The 22,533-nt window shown below is 45.6% G+C and overlaps 2 protein-coding genes across 7 annotated transcripts in view; one reads left to right on the forward strand and one right to left on the reverse strand.

Moving 5' to 3' along the window:
• The first annotated feature begins 16,286 nt into the window (after nucleotides 1–16,286).
• Nucleotides 16,287–22,533, forward strand: part of LOC122368364 (intraflagellar transport protein 52 homolog) — a 32,406-nt gene continuing 26,159 nt past the window's right edge. Inside the window, exons 1-2 of one of the 6 annotated variants that reach the window (XM_043342239.1) lie at nucleotides 16,287–16,355; nucleotides 18,229–18,368. In XM_043342239.1, coding sequence (XP_043198174.1) covers nucleotides 18,351–18,368 — 18 coding nt within the window. In that variant the 5' untranslated portion in view covers nucleotides 16,287–16,355; nucleotides 18,229–18,350. Of the gene's footprint in view, nucleotides 16,356–16,459; nucleotides 16,535–16,565; nucleotides 16,640–17,386; nucleotides 17,412–17,697; nucleotides 17,990–18,228; nucleotides 18,369–22,533 lie in introns of those variants that run through there. The other 5 variants (XM_043342240.1, XM_043342241.1, XM_043342238.1 and 2 more) reach the window with 5 other exon arrangements.
• LOC122368366 lies at nucleotides 19,615–21,535 on the reverse strand. Its single transcript, XM_043342243.1, has 3 exons — nucleotides 21,159–21,535; nucleotides 20,700–20,928; nucleotides 19,615–20,406 (listed from the first exon to the last, which is right to left on the reverse strand). The coding sequence occupies exons 1-3, from the start codon at nucleotides 21,370–21,372 to the stop codon at nucleotides 19,725–19,727; spliced, it is 1,125 nt and encodes a 374-aa protein (XP_043198178.1). The 5' UTR covers nucleotides 21,373–21,535; the 3' UTR covers nucleotides 19,615–19,724.

Consider the following 22,533-nt stretch of genomic DNA (forward strand, 5'->3'; position numbering starts at 1 on the left):
AATTTTAAGTAAACTTAAATTAATAAATTAAGTTAAAGTTAGCCAAATTGCATCATATCGCATATCATTCGATTTGGCTGATCACCAGGAACACAATGATACCATTTTTAAGCTCTAGCGTCATTATGTACCAAGTTATTGGCAAAAACGTCATTTGACCTCAGTTGACCTCATTTGACCTGACCCATGGATAAGTACACCAAACAAAGAAGCACCAAGTGACCTGCTGTTAAGTACTGTGGTTTCAAAGCACAAAAGTGATAGAACGAAGCAGATATCTCCAGTATTTTCCGAATTTAGTATTTTCCCATAGGCTTAACATTACGACGTAATGACCTCTAACTGACCTCAGGTCAATGACCTCAAAAAAACGAACTATATGTTATACAACTCGGTGAACTGAGCACATCCTGAAAGTTTGAAGGAAATCAGTCCCAAACTGTGAGTTGAACAGGTGCAAAAAGAAAATGGAAATTTGATCATGACCTTGTACCGGTTTTTCTGACCTGGTGACCTGACCCAAGGTCACCCGGACCTGACATTTTCAGGTCATATGTAAAAAGGTTGCCCCATAGGCTGTGCCAAATTTGGTGGCGCTGCGCGCCGCCGTTTTTACGCTATCTTCGAAAAACCTTAGGGGGGGGGAAACCTTAGCCCCCCTGCCAGGGCGAGGGTTAATAAAACTGAATATACTTCGATACCCCCTCCTTTCGCTGATACGTTGCCCCCTGGCTTTTAAATCAGACAGTAAACCAAACTAGGTAGCTGACTGCATTGATTAGAGGCACAAACTATTCCGTGGCCAATCATTCGACTGACTTGTTATGAAAGCCAGCCACTCGCGGAGATGCAATGTAGAGCGACTATTCGGTAAATGAACCGTATAGATTAGTCTGTTCTCGTCCCTGGACCGTGATGCATTCCGACTTTCCGGCTCTCCTTTCTGAGTCTCTATTCGATCAATGATTGCTCCACTACTACCTACTTGATTCTTTTCTTGTGTATTTCTTTTGGGGAGAGGAGGAGGCTTGTCCAAATTTGCATTATTATGTAAGTTTATAACTTGTTGTTATGCCATACCATTGCCACAAAATCTTCTTCTTTTTTACTTTTTTTATCAGTGCTCGCATCCAGCTTACTGTCCATTGTTGCTATTTCGTCCCCCATTCCCCTTCCATCGGCCAGTCCACGGTCCCGATTCTGGTCACCATTCTGTCCACCATGTCTGACTTGTGGCAGCGCATTGAGTTTCCGAGGCTCAGCTATCGCCAGCTCGGAGCTGTTTCCGATCACGTAACGGCCCCTTTCATCCTGCGTCTGTGAAGGCGCCGCCGGGATTTCAGCACCATCGTCGAACAAAATTGTCCGGTGGCGTGGGGCCTCCGGATCGGACCAAACGGATCACCGGCCGCACCGCCGGAATCGCCGATGGCTTTGCGCCACTCAGGCGAAAATAGAACCTTTCAGCTGTCCTACTGGATGACCGGAAATTCGAAACGGAGGATTGTCAGACACAAAAGTGGATGCATAAGTGTCTGGTCGACGCAGGACGCTGATTGATAATGTCATGCATTTCGAATAGCTTGACTTGACAAGTAGGTAGAAATGTGTTTATGACGGGGATGCTTTCTAAGAAATGAAATGCTTTAAAGCTTTAAATTCTAAGCTAAGAAATGCTTTAAAACTTAACCTTCGCCCCAGTGGGGGGGGGCATATGTTACCACCCTGTCGCGTTTTTTGCGTGTGAATAAAAAACCGCGGCGCGTAGCGCCGCGCCGCTTGGGGTAGCTTTTGGTACATCAATTTTTGACAATGTGTGAAATTTTTTACCCCAGGTAATGTCAGGTCAGGTCATCAGGTCAAGTTTACTGACCAAGCCTATAAAAAAGTTTGCAATCATGTCCAGCCTGCAGTGTTTGTCAGAAAGGTTTGAAACTTGGTGGATTGCATGCTGTTATGGGCGCCTACAATTTGTATATCTCGGATTTTTTATATCCGTGACCTAAGGTCAGGTCAGTGGCGTGACCTTTCCATTACAAGTCAATGGAGAAAAATGAAAATGCCTCTAGATCCGTGCGTACGCATCGGAACAGTCCAAATATTTCAGAATCACAATGATTTAGTCCACTCGTGATGACCAAGGTGTCATTTTTGCTGATAGCCTCTAGACAGGTCATCCGAGGTCACTTGAGGCTACAAACAGTTTTTTGCCAATAACTCGCGATTGGAAAGAGATAAAACGCTGGGGATGGTCTCATTGTGTTTGTCTTGTTGAGACGCATCGACTGATATGCAACATGACCTTTTCCGGTAAGGTCATGACCTTGACCTGAGGTCAAATTTTCAAGTTGACCTTTCAAGGTCAAATCATAGTCCATTCGACGCGTCTTGGCGAGGGGAACACGATTCTGGCAATAGAAATGTCGTGGCTTTTTGTAGTCGAAAGTTATTGTCGAAAAACACTTTTCGTAAAAACAGCTATTTTTGGAGTTTTTGCCCTCTGGAGGCTAAACCGTTGACCTGAGGTCAATATTGATAATGACCTTTTCAAAAGAAGAGTTCAAAAGCTATCAATTGCTGTTCCATGCGTTTTTCTAGCTACCATAGTTCCTGAGGTAGCGGCATGTTTTCTGAAAAATATAATGACAATTGGCAAATTTTGACCTTTGATGACCTATGGTGACCCCAATATTGCTCTAAGGTGAAAAATGACCGAAATACGTTCAAACGTACGCATTGAGAGCTATCGACTGCTTTTTACCGCGTCTTTCTAGCCCTCTTAGTTTTTGAGTTAGAGGTGGGTGGTAACATATGCCCCCCCTCACTAGGGCGAAGTTGGCTGAGACCGCCACTGGGGCGCGGGTTAAATTTCCATCTTGCAATGTTACAACTACAAATATGTTGCTAAATGCGAACCCTACGAATCCCTTCACTCGAGATTGCCAATCGGTGTTGATGACTGAAACAGGGAAGGTCGTATTTGTAGGCCCAAACAGGCCAATGTTGAAATAACCATCAGCACAGCCCATCATCGGTTCATCAACACTAAGACACGGCGATGGATGTTCGTTTCATTGGCTCATCATACTCGACGCCACCGCGCGGCCCGCCGCCCTCGGCCTTCCAGCTGCCTGCAGAGGTAGACTGTACCGCAGCACCGACGTGTACTGCGGGTCAGTATAGGAGCCTCCACCACACGCCGAATGGCATGGCTGGCGCGCTTGGGAGAGTAATAGGCATTTCTAGTTTGTAATACGAGTGAGAGTCGTTCCTAGTCAAAGTTTTGTAGCGTTTTCATGGTACTCGATGTAACACCTGCATTGTTCTATCATCAAATTATGTGTGTTTAATCACTGAATGAAGCGATATTCTTGTTCCAGCTATGTCAGAGAGGTGACAGATGATTATAATCACCAGCCCTAATCAGCGCTGAAGTGAAGCCTTCACCCCGCTGACAAATTAGCTCCGTTCGCCGGCGCGACGCACAGACATCCGACCAGCGTCAGCCGCTAGCCAATCAGCTAATGGAACACGGGGCCGGTCCTCGTTCGGAGGGTCACGACCCTTAAGGGCAGTGACCTCTGTACAGGGTCACATGCATGACCTACAACGGTGACCTCCAGTTCCGATACCCCGACTTTGTCCGGGGTGCTGTTCGGACGTCGTTTTCATATCAGCAATCAGTATGCTACCAGTCTGCTGGCCTTCCTCGGCTTTTTCATCGGTCGAATTTTCGTGGTCTGTGCGATTCACCAACGAAAGAGCAAGGAGTTTCAATATATGGAAAACCGGCAGCATGCTCATAAAAAACCGACCGAGTAGCGCTCGAAAACTCAAGCAATGAACTTCAATATATGGAAGAGCCGGCAGCATGCTGATGTAATACGGACGGACACCGCACCGCGCTCGGGTAGAGAATGGCTCGACTGCAGCCGGACGGCCTGCCAGACGGACGTTCGGACTGTCTGGTCGATGGGGAATCCGTACCGGTCACGCGCTATCGATTGTTTGTGAAGCCGGCGAGGCGCTCGTGACACCGTGCCGAGCTGCCTGTGTCACGCAGGGTCAGTCGCCGCGGCCGGGGGCAGCACAGGGGAGGGGTGATGGGGCAGGGGACAGGGACGGGGAGAGAATGGTTGAAAATGTGTAAGCGGGAGGGCAGCCGAGGGAGGCAGGTGGATAGTGGACAGTGAGCGAAACGACAATACCTGATCAGCAAATGAAATCACTGTTACAAACACACTGAGGGACGACAAACTACTTATAAAGTAGCACCGGAAACGTAAATACTATATAATCCTGGTACATTGGGACACCCTGCTGCTTGCAGGGTGTCCCAGAAGTCTTGAAGCTTTTTGATTTTTGTCGTGTGACCGTGCTATGCCACCGAATCTGACAAATGATACCTCAAACGAAAGAGAATGAACAAAAGTTTTGTATTTTCATACCTATAGCACCACGTCAGTCAGGTAGCCCCGTTGTAGGTCACTCAAGAACGAGCGCAAGATAGCACGTCCTTCGCCGCCTCCATGTTCTCTCGATTTGCGATACACCGTTATCGCCATGTCAGTTTCTTGTCAGCTTCAGAGTCTTATTCCCTGAAGCCGGGACCATGAAGCAACGTACTATATACATCCCCGAGGGTGCGCTAGCAACATATTGATTTACTTATTGGAAAGTCTGCTTGGGGCCGTTTTCAAGCATCCATTTCGACTGTTCGAGCGCGCTAGGAAACAGCCCATTTCATTCCTTAAATTCGTCGCGGTACTATGGAGCTCAGACGAACGTCAACCTGGCGCAAATCACATGCATCAGAAACTTTGATTCATATATATTTTAAAAGAACAAGTTTTATTTAATTGTTATGCGTACACGTGCGAGTAACACGTGACCGAATTGGCTTCAAGACTTCTGGGACACCCTGGATCCAAGGGTTGAATGGGTAGTACCTAATAAGCTACGCAATATTCGAGGAAGAGCTATTGATATAAATCTAGCCTTTCGGATGCAACCACATCCCTCAGACCTGGTACAACAATGCAACTTATAACTGCAATAACATTCCACAATGCAGTTTTTAACACGACCATTTTAACCCTCGCCGGCCGAGGGGGGGGGCGGGTGCCGCCCCCCCCCCCCCCCCCCGCCCCCCCCCATAGGGTTTTTTCGCGATAGCTCCGAACACGCTGGCGATAGAGAGCTGAAACTTGGCATACCTGACCTTCGATCCAAGCCGCATTTTTTTACACCAACCGCATTTTTGGGTCAGGTCAGGTCACTGACCTATGACGTCATAAGTGAACCTCTGCACGGTCTTCAGATGTCGCAACTTCGCAACGCCCTCACTGCCAGAGGAGATGTCACAGGGAAATGAAACTTGCAGGATCTAGTATGCATTATGAGTCTCACAACTTGTATATCTCGGATTTTTCCTAAAGGTCATATGAGGTCAGGTCATTTTCGTGACCTCACCATTATAAGTCAATGGGGAAAAATGAAAACTGCTATTCTGGCGCTGGGAACGATCTCCAACTATCTCAAGCACACAGAATCGTGATTTGATGCACTCCTTGCAAGGTTAGATGCGTCACTTTTGCAATGTTGACCTTCCGTGACGTCATTTATGACGTCATCAAGGTCATATTAGTTTTTCGTCAATAACTCCCGATCAAATTGAGCTAGCGAGTCGAGAAAGCCACCAATGGACTCAGGAAGACCTGCCGAATCGAATGATATGCGACATGACCTCTTTCGACCAACTTCGTGACCTGGGGGTGCTGACCTGACCTTGACCTGAGGTCAACACCCTAAGTTGACCTGACCCGAACAAAAAGTACATCATTCGACGCGCCTGAGCGAGGCGAACACGATGCTGCCAAAATGGCGGCTCTGTGGCCGTTTTTTGCGAAGTTATTCACCAAAAAAACTGAACCGTACCCTGGGGTACTTGACCTGACCTCAGAGGTCACCGGTTGACCTAGGACCTTAAAATCGGGTACCAATCTCTGCGTCTCGTAACGGCGCACACGCTCGTTTTTTCCGCGACGCGCTAGCTCAACCAGGGGCGAAACGGCGAGGGGGGTCGTACCCGCCCCCCCCCCCCTCGGCCGGCGCGTATGTAGAAAACCAATAGGTCCGGCGAGGGTTAATTCATCTGTGAAGGTAACATGATATTTAGTAGTTTATCGAAAACAACTTCCTTATTTGAACTTTTTCCTCAGGTTGAGAGAAGTCATTTTTATTATTTATTTTTCAGTGTATTGCTACCTTTTGTATTTTCTATCGTATAAAGATTATTGCAATTTCATCGGTATGTGAGCTTCCAATATTGCCACCTTTTTAAGTCAGTGGAGGCTGTAATGCGGACTTATTGACATGGAAATCATATTTTACAGTTAAAGGCGGCTTTAGTTTAGTAGCCGCAAAGAAGGCCGCTCGAAATTGAATCTGCCCAGTCTATTTCGTCGATGGAGTATCGATTGTGAGTTGTGAGCTGCACGTTAGCATGGCACCAGTGGCGGTATAGGTTGCTTTTTTAAGTTTGCCCCTCACTGTAAACATCTTTTTGAACACAGCACGATAATTGCTAGCTGAATTACTGAGAAAACTGGTTGGCGCACATTGATTTCACCAGATTTCACAGACGATCAATTTCATCAAATTTGTTTATCTATTTCACAGACTCAAAGCTCATATTTTCCCGTACCTACAGCTCCACAGTGATAGACGACTTCTCAGGAATTATGTCTGAACTAATTAACCCGGCTTCGCCTGGGCTATTTCCGTACCCACGACAGCCTGGGGGGGGGGGGGGGGTCGGATCCGACCCCCCCCCTGTTATCTCGAGAACCAATGGTCGTATCGAGCCCCGCGAGGCGGCGTTCGAAAGGTCTCTACGAGACCTTCCCAAAGCACTCTTAAGATTTTAAGATTGAGGTCAACTTTCGGGTTGAGGTCAGGTCAAAGGTCAAATTCAGGGGTTTTGCATGAATCGGCTTACGGACAGCGGAATCGATAGCTATTAGCTGCTGCTCGAAACTCACCAAAAATGACCTCAAAGGCCTAGTGAAGGTACCATGTGCGTATATGGGTCATACTAAGTACGGGTCAAGGTCAAGTCAGGTCACGAAAGGTCACGGTTTTCACTTTCTGCTACATGGGCGTGCGACACATGTTTTATGGCTTATTTTTCACGCCGAATCCGATGGTAATGGTTATATGTGACCCCAAGTCACTGTGCTGGTGATAAGTGTGCATTGAAAGCATAAAAAATCGTTTATACTATACATAACTAAACGAGGGCTAAGAAAAAAGTCAATTTTTCAACTGTTTATTTTTGACATAAAAATGCACTTTTCTAGACGAGCTTTGTCCCAGGAATCTAGTGGTGCCATTTGTTTTCACATGCGATGTTCAGAAGTGCCTCTAATTCACGAAAATGCTTATGACGTCACCCATGCCCTATGTATGCATGTTGGAGCTATTTTTTACAATTTGGGGGTCAAAAATCAAGATAGGAAGTTGAAATTTGGGGCATCTAATGTTCTAATAGAGCTCTACAACATATATTCCGGTTTTTTGGAAATTCCCAAAATTTTGGATTTTATTAGCTGTTTTCCAAAAAGTATAGTTTTTTGAATTTTTGGGGGTTAAAAACGCATTTTATGGAAAATCCGAGATATCCATTTTAAAGAACTCGTTGAGCTGCGTCTTTTCATGTCCTTAATTTGCAATTTGCTTCAAACCCTGATTTTTGGCGATTTTTTACATTAACCACTTTTTGACTAAAAACGCCATGTAGTTACATTACTAAAATCTATATATCTCAAAAAATTTTGGATTTTTTTGTCATCAAAATTGCACAGGAGACGTCAAATTGATGGGGGAGAAGGTATGCCAAGTTTCAAGTAGATAGCGAAAGTGGTTCATGAGTTATTCAAGAAAAACGGAGGGGGGGGTCGGATCCGACCCCCCCAGGCGGTCGCGGGTTAATAAATTGCAAGGCGTTCAACATTAAAAACTTCGGCATGCCTATAGGACTTTGCAGTTTGCTTACCTCGCTGATGCATAGCATCGCTGGTTTAACCCTAGAACTTAGGTAGGGGGGGGGGGGCGAGGTTCAAATGGACGCCCACCGGCCTTCAAGAGTACTTTGTGTAAAAGCCGTGGATAGCGACGAAACTTTCACACACTGTGCCAATCAAAATGACACCTACCCTGAACATTTCACCGCCCGATCTAAATGACCTTTGAGTTGTGCTTTCTTTCTCTCAACCATGTCAGGCCGGAATGATGATCTCATGATTTGCCGTATTTCAGCGCACATTAACTCTATTCCTGGCGGGCTCCGCCGGGACAAGAAACTGGCGGGGGGGGGGGCCGATTCGGCCCCCCTTCAGATCTCAAAAACTACACATCGCAGCGACAAACGGTAAACGGCATCGGATACGCACGGTCAAGATCTACAATTTTTAATAAGGTCATTTTCAGGTCAGGTCAAAGATGACGTCACAGGGGTCGAAAAAGTCAAAATGGCGGCGCTAGATATGGAGAGAGTTTTTCTCGAATAACTTTCGAATTAGTCAAGATAGGAACAAACTAAGGGCATCATCGTGATCCTCTCGTCAATCCGCATCGAATGATATATATGTTGACCTCGAAAGGTCAAGGTCAAAGGTTGACCTCAGGTCACGTGACCTCGAGGTCATCATGTATATCATTCGATGCGTCTTGACGAGCTGAACACAATGAGACCATTCACGCGTCTGTATCTTGTTCCTGTACGGAGTTATTGGCCAAAAACCTTTGGTGACCTTTGATGACGTCACATGACCTCACAGCTGCCCAACAGCAAAACAGACCTCAAGGTAGTGAAGGTTGATCGTATATGAAGTCATGTATGGTATATGGGGCCATTCCGACCCGTTTTAGTGGTAAAAACAGGGAGTTGATTTTTCCCCCATTGACTTATAATGGGGAGGTCGCGAAACTGACCTGACCTTAGGTCACCGATATCAAAATTCCGAGATATACAAATTGCACATACTGGTACCCTAACTAAAGCCGGAAGAGAAGAAATTGATCGGTCAAAAACTCTAGCTCTGGCGTGATTGCAAACTTTTCTGAGGTAGGGTCACCAAACCGCCTCTGGTGACCTGACCTGAGGTCAGATCAACTCAGAATTTTCAGACATGTTGCGTAGAAGCCTTTTAGGAAAAGTCAGAAAATTTGAGCTTCCTAGCTCAACGCGTTTGGGAGAAATAACCAAAAAACCTCAGGGGGGCTCCTGAGGCCCCCCCCCCGCCAGGAATAGGGTTAAGTGTAGTCTGCTTCCAGACTGTCTGTGATTGGGATGGTACCCAGGTGTGAATTATGAGATAATATTTATCACATATACGTAAATATCATGGTCACGTGAAGGTCAAGTCAAGCTGGCTGACCACTTTTGAAATTACCTCCATCTACCTTTGAGGGTTTGTTTCCTTAGTGTCAAAATTTCACAGTTATCTTTCTGTATCCATCAATGTCAAGATGGTTTTATTCCGACCCACTTCATGCATTACCGTTGCAAAATGTGGCGTGCCGCGCCTTGCGGCGTCATTTTTTTTTAGGCCAAAGCGAATAGAGGCCTGTGTATGTACTGTGCCGTTTCGCTGCGTCACGTGGCGCCCTCAGAGTTTCGGGCATTACGCGAGTGAAGCTTTTCTGTCATTGAATGTGACATAAGTCCACAGTCCACAGTCTCGACATTTATCTCAGACAGGCGTTTCTATGGCAACGGTAATCTCCATTTAAAGATCGCCTTCACAAGCGTGGGGGTGGCAGACGGAGGTTCGGCGCCATGCCGTCTGGTCTGTTGCCGTCAGGCTCGAGTCTCATTCGAGTAAACCGCATTACATTTGCATGAGAATGCAAGCCAAAGGCTACACAAAGCACATGTATAGGCGATTGGCAGAACTGGGGAGGGATTCGTAAGGCTCATTATCCCCTTCTGACTTCCGCAGCACACGAGGTTTACGAAGTTTCGCCGCTTCCACGCCAGGGCTGCAGCCACTCCCCTGCGGTTTCAATACCTTACCATTATTGCTTTATAACCCGCGAGTTGCTGGGGGGGGGGGGGGGCGTTAAGCGCCCCCACGTTTTCGCCGCGCTATAGCATACAAACAGCGCGCAATTTGGGTACCTGTAGGGAATTGATTGAAGTTTATTGTGACAAAGTTTCAAGAAAATCGGTCGGAAAATATTTGAGATATCGAAGCTTTAGTGACGTCGTGATTTCTGAGTGTTCGACCAAAAACGGCATATGTTCAAAAATTCATACCAGCCGTTTTCACGACGGAATAGCGGGTACCTAATAGATGCATGTTTGGTCCTTTAATACCTAAGGAATTTTAGTAATTTCCTTTGATGCCTCAGGAATTTAAGGAGTTCTTTTTAGTAGGTTTTCTACCTTTCCAATAAGTGGCCCCGTTACTTTGCTGTTTTTATACTAGATATAACATAAATTTATTTCATTTAACCCGCGCCCCAGTGGCGGTCTCAGCCAACTTCGCCCTAGTGGGGGGGGGGGGGGGGGGGAGGGCATATGTTACCACCCACCTCTAACTCGAAAACTAAGAGGGCTAGAAAGACGTGGTAAAAAGCAATCGATAGCTCTCAATGCGCCTTGAAAGTATTTCGGTCATTTTCATCTTAGAGCAATATTGGGGTCACTGGAGGTCATTAAAGGTCAAAAGTTGCCAACCGTCATTATATTTTTCAGAAAACATGCATTCATCTCAGGAACTATGATAGCTAGAAAAATGCGTGGAAAAGCAATTGATAGCTCTTAAACTCTTCTTTCGATAAGATCATCATCAAAATTGATCTCAGGCCAACGGTTTAGCCTCCAGAGGGCAAAAACTCCAAAAATAGCTGTTTATACGAAAAGTGTTTTTCGACAATAACCTTTGACTAAAAAAAGCCACGACATTTCTATTGCCAGAATCGTGTTCCTCTCGCCGAGACGCATCGAATGAACTATAATTTGACCTTGAAAGGTCAACTTGAAAATTTGACCTCAGGTCAAGGTCATGACCTGACCGGAAAAGGTCATGTTGCATATCAGTCGATGCGTCTCGGCAAGACAAACACAATGAGACCATCCCCAGCGTTCTATCTCTTTCCAATAGAAAGTTATTGGCAAAAATCTGTTTGTAGCCTCAAATGACCTCGGATGACCTTTCTAGAGGATCAGCAAAAAAGACACCTTGGTCGTCACGGGTGGTCCAAATCATTGTGATTCTGAAATATTTGGACTGTTCCTATCCGTACACATGGATCTAGAGGCATTTTCATTTTTCTCCATTGACTTATAGTGGAGAGGTCACGTCACTGACCTGACCTTAGGTCACGGATATAAAAAATCCGAGATATACAAATTGTAGGCGCCCATAACATCATGCAATCCACCAAGTTTGAAACCTCTCTGACAAACACCGCAGGCTGGACATGATTGCAAACTTTTTTAGGCTTGGTCAGTTAACTTGACCTGGTGACCTGACCTGACATGACCTGGGGTCAAAAATTTCACACATTGTCCAAAATTGATGTACAAAAAGCTACTCCAAGCGGCGCGGCGTTACGCGCCGCGGTTTTATATTTACACGCAAAAAACGCGACAGGGTGGTAATATATGCCCGCCCCCCACTGGGGCGAAGGTTAAAGGTAGTGTGCCACCTTTGAAAGATTTCCCATTTTATTTTTCCTAGGATAAGAAGCTTCTGTTTTTACCTAATATGGCAAAAAAAATCAAAAATGGGCCTGGAATAGTGCCTTTTTCGCCTAAAAGTTTATCGGTTTTTAGATATGTATAACAACTGTAGTGGGCTCACCTGCAAACAGGCGTCGGGCAACAATCGCGAATGCGGCGCACTTGTGACAATAAGCAAAGGTCATTATAGTGTTACGACCATACGACGTACGGGAATGAGTTATCAGCTGTCTAATCGTAGACAACACAATGTCGAGCCTTAAACTGTAAGCCCGTATTGGTATTGTTTCTTTTATTTGGCTGTCGAACATTATTTATGGTTTAAAATATGATTTTATGTAAAATAATTGATATGAAAAAGCCGTCTTATAAGTTATGACCCCATTTCACCACACGTAAGTGGCAGAAATGACAATGATCAGCTGACGCATTTTTCTTGGCCGAAGTCAGAGCGCGCGGCCCGACGCACCACGCGTATTTGGAAATTCCGACCTCGACGAGCATCAGAAGCCAACTAACAGGCGTGTTCGAAACCGCAGGAGCTGATGATGAACGGGTTTATCGAAACTTGATTGGATGAGCATATCGGTAATAGCGATTTCAGTGTGTGCATTTATTGTTCATAGTGGTGTGAAATGTGGTTGGGGTACGACCGACAACTCGTCGGGGCGAATTTCGCACTGGGGTAGGGGAGAGAGGTCATATTGCGCCACCTTAAAGATATCGGCCTATTGCGGCTAAAGTTGACCAGCTGTCATGCTTGATGATATCTCAAATTGTACCACAGTTATTTTGGCATTAAATAACAACTCCCAATTTGCAACACACCCAGAAAAATTAACAAGAGAAAAGTTTTCCGACACACCTGCAAAGGGCGCATTTACGGACTCCCCCATCAAAAAGCGCCCATGCCTCTCATGTAAAAGCGCCCTATTAAAAACAACGGTTTGCCACATAACTAAGTAGCCTATTTGAACGTGTCAGCCCATTAACCATTTATGCTGTGAAGGCTAAGGTAATGGTAAGATGAGCGCTCTAATGATCAAAGTGTTAAATGAAATGTCTCCCAACCACCAGATGCCGTTTCTCTGGGTTGAAGAATAGGGCGCAAATAGGGTGGGCGCAATTACGAATGGAACACATTTTTCATGAGCTTCTAATATGGCGACGACAGCGAAGCCACGGTGGTGATAAGCTTTCAAAACTACCATTAAACGAGCAATTAACAATGATTATTAGTTGAATCACTATCTCTAAGATAAACCACGACACTAGCAAAGGTCGAAATAGACTGTTTCGCGTAAGAAAATAGAGGAAATCACAAAAAATGGTCTGCGAGAAAGCTGAGACACCTCACCTGCCCCCGCGGACCGGAATAAGAGCGAGTTATTGGTGGTGAAGTAAATGCACACATTCGATTATTCGTTCGAATCGAATTTTGGGCAGGAGGAAGGTGTGGCGCATTTAAGAACATGGCGCAATATGACCTCTCTCCCCTACTCAAAATTTGAAGAATTTAAGACGTTTCCATGAGTTTTGAAGGTATGGATAAGTTCTAAAAATCCGGTTCTCCTTATCTGGGCCATTAACTCCATACGGTCCAAGAAAGCTGGCACACTACCTTTAAGGGTTTACCACTCACGTAAACCTAAAGCGTAAGCACGTTTATGAAATTAGCATATCTATATAATGCTAGTACCGTAAACGGGGGTGACTTTGCCTTGCGGGGTGACTTTGCCATGCTTCTCGAAAAAGCCTTTAGGGAGATCTCCAGTGATATTTTACGAAGAATGTAATACTTTTTATGCACGAATGAAAGATAATTGATGGGCCTTCCAATATAACCAACACTGAGAGATAAGTTACCACTAAATGCCTAACTGGGCTCCATTTTATTAGAGTCATTGAAATGGTCAAATTTGAAGAGGTCCGAACTTTTTATTATCTAACCATGTTCTAGACCAACTGCGATACTGAAACTTGGTATGGTTGATCATGACAAGGCTGTTAAGTTAGCATATCCAACAAAACTGGCATTTGTCACTTTATTTAGCGATTGATATCGATAACGTAAGGTCAGGTCAATTTTGCGACCTCCCCATTATAAGTCAATGGGAGAAAATTGAAGTGCGCCTGTTTTGGACGAAAGACATTATAAACACTCCAAAACACCGAATTACAAGTAATTTAGACACACTGAACATGAAAATGGTGTCCGTGACCCCTGTTTATGCCCCTGAGGTCATCTCAGGTCACGAATGGTATCTAACATTTTTTTCGCAAATAACTTTTGATAGAGGCATGCTAGAGCGATGGAAACACCTTAGATGTGTTCAGCTCGACGATACGGATCGACTAATATGCAACATGACCATTTCCGCTTAGGTCATGACCTTGACCTGAGGTCAAATTTTCAAGTTGACCTTTCAAGGTCAAGTTATAGTTCATTCGATGCGTCTTGACGAGAGAAACACGATGCCGGTAAATATAATCTCGTACAAGGCTCACGTCAAAAGTTATCGCAGAAAAACTTTTTTAAAAAATCGTCTATTTTTGCAGTTTTCGCCCCCTGCAGGAAAACTGTTGACGTTAGGTCAAATCTGAGAGTATTACTCAGAAAGGGCGTTAAAACTTAGAAGGGCTATGGAATGCGCTTTTCTGCGGCGCTGTAGCTCTATTGGTTCCTGAGTTATGCGTTGGCTTCTTAGAAATTGTCGACATTCGACCTGGAAATCGGCGAAATTTTGCCTTCAATGACCTCTGGTGACCTGATCTTTGACCTGACCAAAAAAGTGACCGAAGTGATTTCGTCATTATTTTTGGCGATTTTTCGAACTCCGCCTTTTGCGTATCGCTACGTGCCCCAGGAGCCGAATTAGAAGGGGGTGTTCAAACACCCCCTCCCCCAGCAGGGCGTGGAAATCCAGGACCCCCAGCCGGGCGCGGGTTAACCCTCGCCCTGGCAGGGCATTTTTCATAACACGGCCTGGCAGGGGGGGGGTCGATGCGACCCCCCCTCGCGATTGGCTCCTATGGCACCTAGATACACCAAATTTGGTAGGTAGGTGGGCCCCCTGGAGTTCTCGCCCCTGTGCAAAATTGGTTGCTCTAGGTCAATATTTAGGGGGTTTTGGGGGTATAAATGTAAAAATTTCGCTAAAAACAGGTCAAAAGTTCTTCGCTTATAACTTTTGATCTAATTAAGATAGAGCAAAAAGAAAAGCACCAGCGAACTCAGCATGTCAAGGCGCGTCGAATGATATACTTTTTAGCTTGCTTAAGTGTACTTAAAGTTTTTCTTAAATTTTAAGTAAACTTAAATTAATAAATTAAGTTCAAGTCAACCAAATTGCATCATATCGCATATCATTCGATTCGGCTGATCGCCAGGAACACAATGATATCATTTTTAAGCTCTAGCGTCATTATGTGTCAAGTTATTGGCAAAAACGTCATTTGACCTCAGTTGACCTCATTTGACCTGACCCAAGGATAATTACACCAAACAAAGAAGCACCAAGTGACCTGCTGTTAAGTACTGTGGTTTCAAAGCACAAAAGTGATAGAACGAAGCGGATATCTCCAGTATTTTCCGAATTTAGTATTTTCCCATAGGCTTAACATTACGACGTAATGACCTCTAACTGACCTCAGGTCAGTGACCTAAAAAAACCCAAACTATATGTTATACAACTCGGTGAACTTAGCACATCCTGAAAGTTTGAAGGAAATCAGTGCAAAACTGTGAGTTGGACAGGTGCAAAAAGAAAATTGAAATTTGACCATGACCTTGTACCGGTTTTTCTGACCTGGTGACCTGACCCAAGGTCACCCGGACCTGAAATTTTCAGGTCATATGTAAAAAGGTTGCCCCATAGGCTGTGCCAAATTTGGCGGCGCTGCGAGCCGCCGTTTTTACGCTTCTTCTAAGGGGGGGGGGGGTCGCATCGACCCCCCCCCCTGCCAGGGCGAGGGTTAAAGCATTTTTCGATTTGTGAGTGCCCAAACCGGTATTTGCAGGCCATGGTCACCAATTTGGCTATCTCAACTCAAACCTAATGTTAAGGTGGGATTTGGGAAGGTCACTTTAGGTAGGTAGGTAAACGAGGCTGGCCTGGTAATTTGGTAAAAAGTTGATATTGCCCTCATATTCCCAAGTTGGCTTGGTTTCAGTGTTTTGCCATGGATATTCATATTGTTGATATTTGGTTGGTTTGGTATCAGCACTACCAGTAGCGGCGGAACACCCTGAATCAAAGGGGGGCACTGCCGACTTTTGGTACCATTCTTTCCATGCAACGCCCATAGGGCTAATGTTACAATGCCAAAATAAAAGGGCCAACCCTCCCCGTTCCGCCGCCTATGAGCACTACGATTTTCCGTAAAATTGACATCGCTAAGGAGGGGTCAAAACTCAAAAGGAGACCTGTGAGTCACTTCACATTGATGAAGTTTTCTATGTACTGTTACTATTGCTACCATATCTGGAATGCATGTTTGGAAGCCTCTATTTTGCGAGACAAAATAGCGCACATATTGCAAAATATTGTGTATATTTATCACTTGAAACGTCGATATTGCTTACAACCACAGATCACCAAGCGTAATGCATCATTATTGTTATACGTCGCATTTTTATGATGTAGAACTGCGTAGAACATAAGCATTTTATATCACGCTTGTTTACATAGCCATGCGCTTGTTCTCATTGATGTTAGTCCTAGGTATATAGGGCCTAGGACTAACATCAATGAGATATATAGGGCCCTATTAGGTATATAGGTATAACATCAAGGCCCTATTAGGTATATAGGGCCTTGATGTTAGTCAAGGCTATAGCTTAACATGGATTAGGAATACTTCATCCATGGCTATAATGGCTATAATGTTAGTTTCAGGGGTTCTGGGGTTAGCTGCAGGGGTTCTAGGTTTACATAACAGTCTTCATTAGGTGCCTTCTGAGGCATATTGGTATTATTGTTGTAGTTCGTTAACAGCTTTTAGTTAGAAAGACTAGTTAGTGGACTATGCCTTTGGTGTGAGAAATACCTTTAGCTCAATTTTGTGAGTTGATGTCAGGGCCCTGTTTCACCGGTGATAGCAGCACGCTACTATCAAATTGCGCGAGCTGACATAATGTGATGAGGTCACACTAATGACGTTTCGTGTAATCCGTGAGTTGCGTTTGGAACAGAGTTGCTGTCTCGTTGAATGCAGTTGATAACATTTGTTTGATCGCACGGCCGTGAAGATGTTAGCAACAATATTTTATGACATCACACAGATTGACGGTGTCATGGTTTGTTGATGTTTCCATGGAAACCCAATTTGACACGTGTAATAGCAGCGTGCTGCTATCACCCAAGGCCATATATAGTAGGTAGCGACACTGAGCGATTTGTTTACAGCCAGTTTCGATCCCGATGACGCAAATGTGTCGTCACGAGACAAAGCAAAATGGCCACCTCTAATGAGAACCAAGTGCAATAAGTTCCCGGATGTAGACAGCACTGACGTCACCGGGATCGAAACCAACGACATCAGTACTGGACCTATGGCGAAGCAAAGTAGTGACATCCCCCTGCTATCACCGGTGAAACAGGGCCCTGGACTGGGGCAAGTTTTGGCATGATTGCCATGATATGGAATGGTGTCATCAGTTGAGGAGTAAAATTTGATGTCATTCAAGACAATCATAAATCAGACCTGGTTCTCCTACCCGGTTGGGTTTCCACTAGTGTCTGAAAGAAAAAGACAAGGTGGAAAGACTGAAAAAGGAATAGGAAGGAACCCTGAATGCCAGACGCACCAGCCCAGTAGCAATATTCTTGATGTTGCATTGTTCTTTAAAAGGTTCGACTGGAATTGTGCATCTTCCACAAAGCACATCAGATGAATACAGTCAGATTTCTACACTTCTACGTGCTTAGCCGTGAGGAAGTAGGTAACTTACATGTCTATGTATAACTACCAACAAAATCAGCACTGCCAGTGCCTATCCTCAATCACACCTGAACAGGCTATCACGAGCATGTACCTCAATCATTTTCTTAAAGCCAGCTATGTTAGGTGCATGGGCAGCAGAATTTAACCACTAAACTACAAATCACTGAAACCATGATGATTTAAAAAGAAGACATTTGGTGATTAGATACACCAAGGAAGACCATAGATTTAATTAAGATGAACTGAAAATTTAGAGAGGCCTGGCTTGTAGTGTCTGCTCCAGACAAGTTTGTGAGTGAAAGTGTTACTGATTGCTGGTAAAATGGATTGCATTTGAGTGATATTATATTAGTGGCTCCACTAGATTATATCCAATGGATTTCTGGTCGAGTTTTGTTCGAGAATTCTGCACACAAGCTGGATGCTTAGCACTGGAACAATATTGTGTTGGAACTTTAAGGTGTTGTGATATTGATATGCAGCATTCACAGTGATTTTGATAATAGTATGGTGATTCACTGATGTTCCAGATGTCTGCTCATTTGAGAACACAGGCATTTTGCTGTGAATACAAGGCGCTCACCTGGGGCTGGTACTCTCACCTGGTATTCTCACGCTGAGCATCAGAGAGAAATTTGAAAGACTGAAGAAAATGGCTCCCTCCTTTGAGGTAAGATGAAAAGAGACATTGTTCATGATGACACGCATTGATGTTAACTAGGAAATAATGTCCTGTTGATATTGAAGTGCATACAAACTTTGCCATATTTCATAATTTTTGGTAGGTTTTATGAGAGAGTGCAATCTTGGGTAGAAGAGCAGACATTTCTTAGTATGGAGTGGCTGACCCTGGGGATGCATTGATGAGGCTTATATCTCAACAACCACCTTACCGATTCACTTGCTTTTTTGTAGTGTAGCTTCATTCTGCCAAGTACCTATTAAGCTATTCCCAAATCCCAATGCATGTTGATGACCCCAAACGCACGTGCCACGACGTGCAAAACGAAGATGTGTCAGTTTTTTTTTTAAATTGCAATAACTGTTATTACTGGACCAATAGCTCTGAAACTTGTCAAATAGCATGTAAGTGGATACCCACCAGGCAGTGAATTCCCATGCGTCACGGTTTGGGTGCTGCTCGCTTATTTGTCGCCCCAAAAGGTAGTCGTCTGGTTGTAATTAATTCATCACAAGCGATCTATGAAATGCAGTGTGGGTGACCGATCAAACGGGAGACCAAACACCACCCAATCTCATTTACGTTTCAAAGACGAAAGGAAGCAGACATTTGTCGTCCTAGCTCCCTTGACAATTTCTGGGGCGTCTTTGCGCCCAGCGTTTTAATGCAACTATCCAACTCAAGCTTCAACATAAATTTTGAATTGAAAGCGAAAATTCTAACGCCTCGTCGGGCTGTTCCAACCCTCGTTGATTTATGGTTGTGGTAGGCTCAGAAGCCTGAAGGTGGGATGCGAAAGGTGGATTCAGTAAGGCAAATGGAAAGAGCAGATCTAGCGAAACAATCGACGCATGTTCGGATAAAAATTGTTGAAAAACAGGGGGCTGTGCTGTTCACGGGTCCTGTGTGTGGTCGGACCGTACACAGGCTCTAAGCTCCGCCCACTGCGTCCCTACGTCAGCCTTCCGTCACCGCACACAGCGACCGCTGTGGTCGGTCGGGACCGGCCTCAGCGATGGCTGTGTGCGGTCCCCCGCACGCAGCCGTGTGACGTCATTACGACTACCCATTCCCCTACCCCCACGCCTGCTGCACACACCGCACACATCGCACTCAGCAGTTTGCGGTACCCACAGGTTTGGTGCCCATTTATTATAAAGATGACTTGTGTTGCGTTTATGAATACCTTCCGATTCCGTCCGCTCCCGGTAAAGAACTACAAACAACGGTAAAGTACGTGCTAGAAAGTGTATTAGATAAAACAAAAGTACCTAAGAAGCAGTCTACTGAGCCTGTGAAATCGTTCTCAGAGTTTCAGAAGGACATGACATGAGCCCTGGTCAATTAGAGGGTGACAGTGCAGGTCGATGGGAAGTGGCGTGCCAGTGCGTTGGCCTCCATGAAGGCGCACGAGTACAGGCCATAGCCAGCCCAGCATTCAATGAACTCCACGGTCGAGACAGAGGCTGCCGCGTCGCTCGGTCCGCAGACGTCCAGCAACAGGTTCCAGCTGAGGGTGGGCGCCAGGTCGCTATCTCCCGGGATGCTGTTGATGGCGCTGCTCAGGCTGTCAAAGTCGACAGTGCCGTCCATCGCCTGGAAGTCCTGCAGCAGACAACTGATCCTGCCGACGGCCGCGTCGTAATCGTTGCTGATGGAGGCCACGGAATCGGTGCACTCTGCCCAAGTACGGCTGGTGAGCTGACCGAAGGCGTCCACAATAACGGTGGGGCTCATCGGGCAGTGTCCATTGAGGAAAGAGACAATGCGCTGCCTTCCCTCATTATCCAGCCGCTGCTCTTCAATCAGGGTATCGTCGCAGGAGACGGCGAAGCACCACTTCATGCAGGCGTACGCGTAGACAGCCTGCTGGCGAGGCGTAAGGTCGGCGGTTGACCTACGGATGCAGTGGGTAAACATGTCCTCCTCGGTGATGGACCACTTGGGGTCGTCCGAGTAGCCATCGGTCTTGTCCTGGAAGGCGTCGAGGTCGAACGACGTTCCGGCAGCATCAAGCTCGCCCACGCTGTAACGTCAAACATGGCATTAGATGAACCGATCCCAGTTCAAATGAGAATGTATGTTATAATTCGCTATATTCTCAGAGTACTAATATTCCGATAGATTATCCTGCTGGATTTTATAATGACAACCACCATTAGATGCTAAGATCGCTCATTGTCTTCCCTATTTCTCCATGGTGACGACTCAGTTCGATATACCAGGACGGAATTTTCAAGCAAGGAATGGTCAGCTGTCCAGCATGCAGGAGACCTCTTAATTCTAGCGAAAAGGCAAAAGTAGGTATAATTTGCTCACCTGTTGGCAATGCACAAAAAGTACAGGGCGCTGAACTCGACACCGTCACAGTCAGCTCCGAGTCCGCCGGCCTTGACCTTGCTCTCGCAGCCTTCCAGAATCTCCTTCAGCTCCTGATGGCCTTCCTTGGTCCAGTCGAAGCCCTCTGGCTCGCACTGGCGCACATGCAGCATCTCAAACGAGTCGACCACCTCGTCCGTAACGAACGGTGCGTTGTCGATGGTCACGTCTGTTGGAAGAGGAAGCATGTTCATGACAGTCATCGGTTGTGCAGTTTTAGGACGTGGCATGTCTTCTATTGAACTCGGAGTCAAGCGTCTAGTTTTCTAGTTCTCTAAGCAGCGTTGTGATGATCACAATATACTACCCAAGCGTGCGGTGTCTATTACTACATAGTAATTTACTATGTCCACCACTCGTATCTGGTGTGGCGGCTGACGCATGGTGCTTAGTGCTTACCCATACGAGTCTGAGAGAGGACCCTCTTGCTTGGGCCGGCCTGACTGCCGGCGATTGCCAGCAGGACGGCGCCAATGCCGAGACTCAGTCGCATCAGGACGGCCATGGCGATGCTGTTGATCGAATGAAGGATCGATGCTCTGTGCCCCTCGATAGCCGGACCACAGCCGACGTCGACACAGGACCGAGTCACATGGGACGTAGCTCCGCCCATGTCGCCACCACCAATCTTTCCATCGATCAAATCCCGTTTCCAACAAGTGACAATCCAGATAACGTTAGTAGTTCAAATGTTCATACACATGTGGCTGAGAGCCAGGCTCAGCGCGACACAAGTGCCAGCGGAGTGGAAAGTTTTGCTCGCTTCCTACTTAGACCGTACCTTTGCAGACTCATATGGAATTAGGATGCACTCACCACTAGAGCAACGATTAATGAACGCATGCAAAACATACATGACCATTGACCAGTAATACTTTTTAGGCGACGAACGTGCGAGCGGTACAATGACTAACTCGATGAAGGGACAAATGGCAACGGGGGTGGGGGAGGGGGGCGGGGTGCTTCGGAACCATTGTATACCCTAGACGCCGTAAAAAGACCAATACTTGTGATCGTTAAACGGTCCTTCTTAATCCTCATTTCTCTGGTGAACACCCAACACTCTGGGAACACCCAACTACGTTTTCGTTAATATCTACCCTTTCATGAATAGTTCAAAATGGCGGGTACCTAAATATATTGCTGTTTTTGGCACATTATACTGCACGATAGGCATACATTGTCTATGCATGAGTCTAGGAAATTCGATACCCAGGTCATGCCAGGTCAGGTCAAGAAACGCTAACTCTTCTTACGGAAAAGTAAATGCTCGCTCTAACTACACTGAGTACCTAGTACACAGGCCATATGATTGCTTTGAAACATTTGGATGTATGAGGTAGAGATGTCAATCGGATACCGACTTTTTGGTATACCGATACCAAACCGATACCAACTTGGTAGGTATTTGGTATTTCAATCCTAATGTGTTTGGTATTTTGTTGGTATCATGAACCCTCACTTATGTATAAGAGGCAAAGAAATTGGTAAAAAGTTGGTATTTCCCTCATGTTTCCAAGTTGGTTTGGTTTCGGTATTTCCAGGGGCGTCGTCACGGATTTTTGAGTGGGGGGGTCGGGTTTCTAGTCTTCACCCGATGGGTAGGGGTGTTTTTTTTTTGCCACACTTCCCAGATTTGTGCGTGCGTATGTGTGTGTGCGTGTGTAACAAATCGGCGCGCAGCGCCGCCAAATTTGGTATAACCTATTAGGTAGGTATACCTACCTACATCACTTGCGTTAAAATTATCACTGGTCACTTAGACTTAAGGTCA

This window comes from Amphibalanus amphitrite, unplaced genomic scaffold (assembly GCF_019059575.1).
Source record: "Amphibalanus amphitrite isolate SeventyFive unplaced genomic scaffold, NRLGWU_Aamphi_draft 000942F_arrow, whole genome shotgun sequence".
Taxonomy (NCBI): domain Eukaryota; kingdom Metazoa; phylum Arthropoda; class Thecostraca; order Balanomorpha; family Balanidae; genus Amphibalanus; species Amphibalanus amphitrite.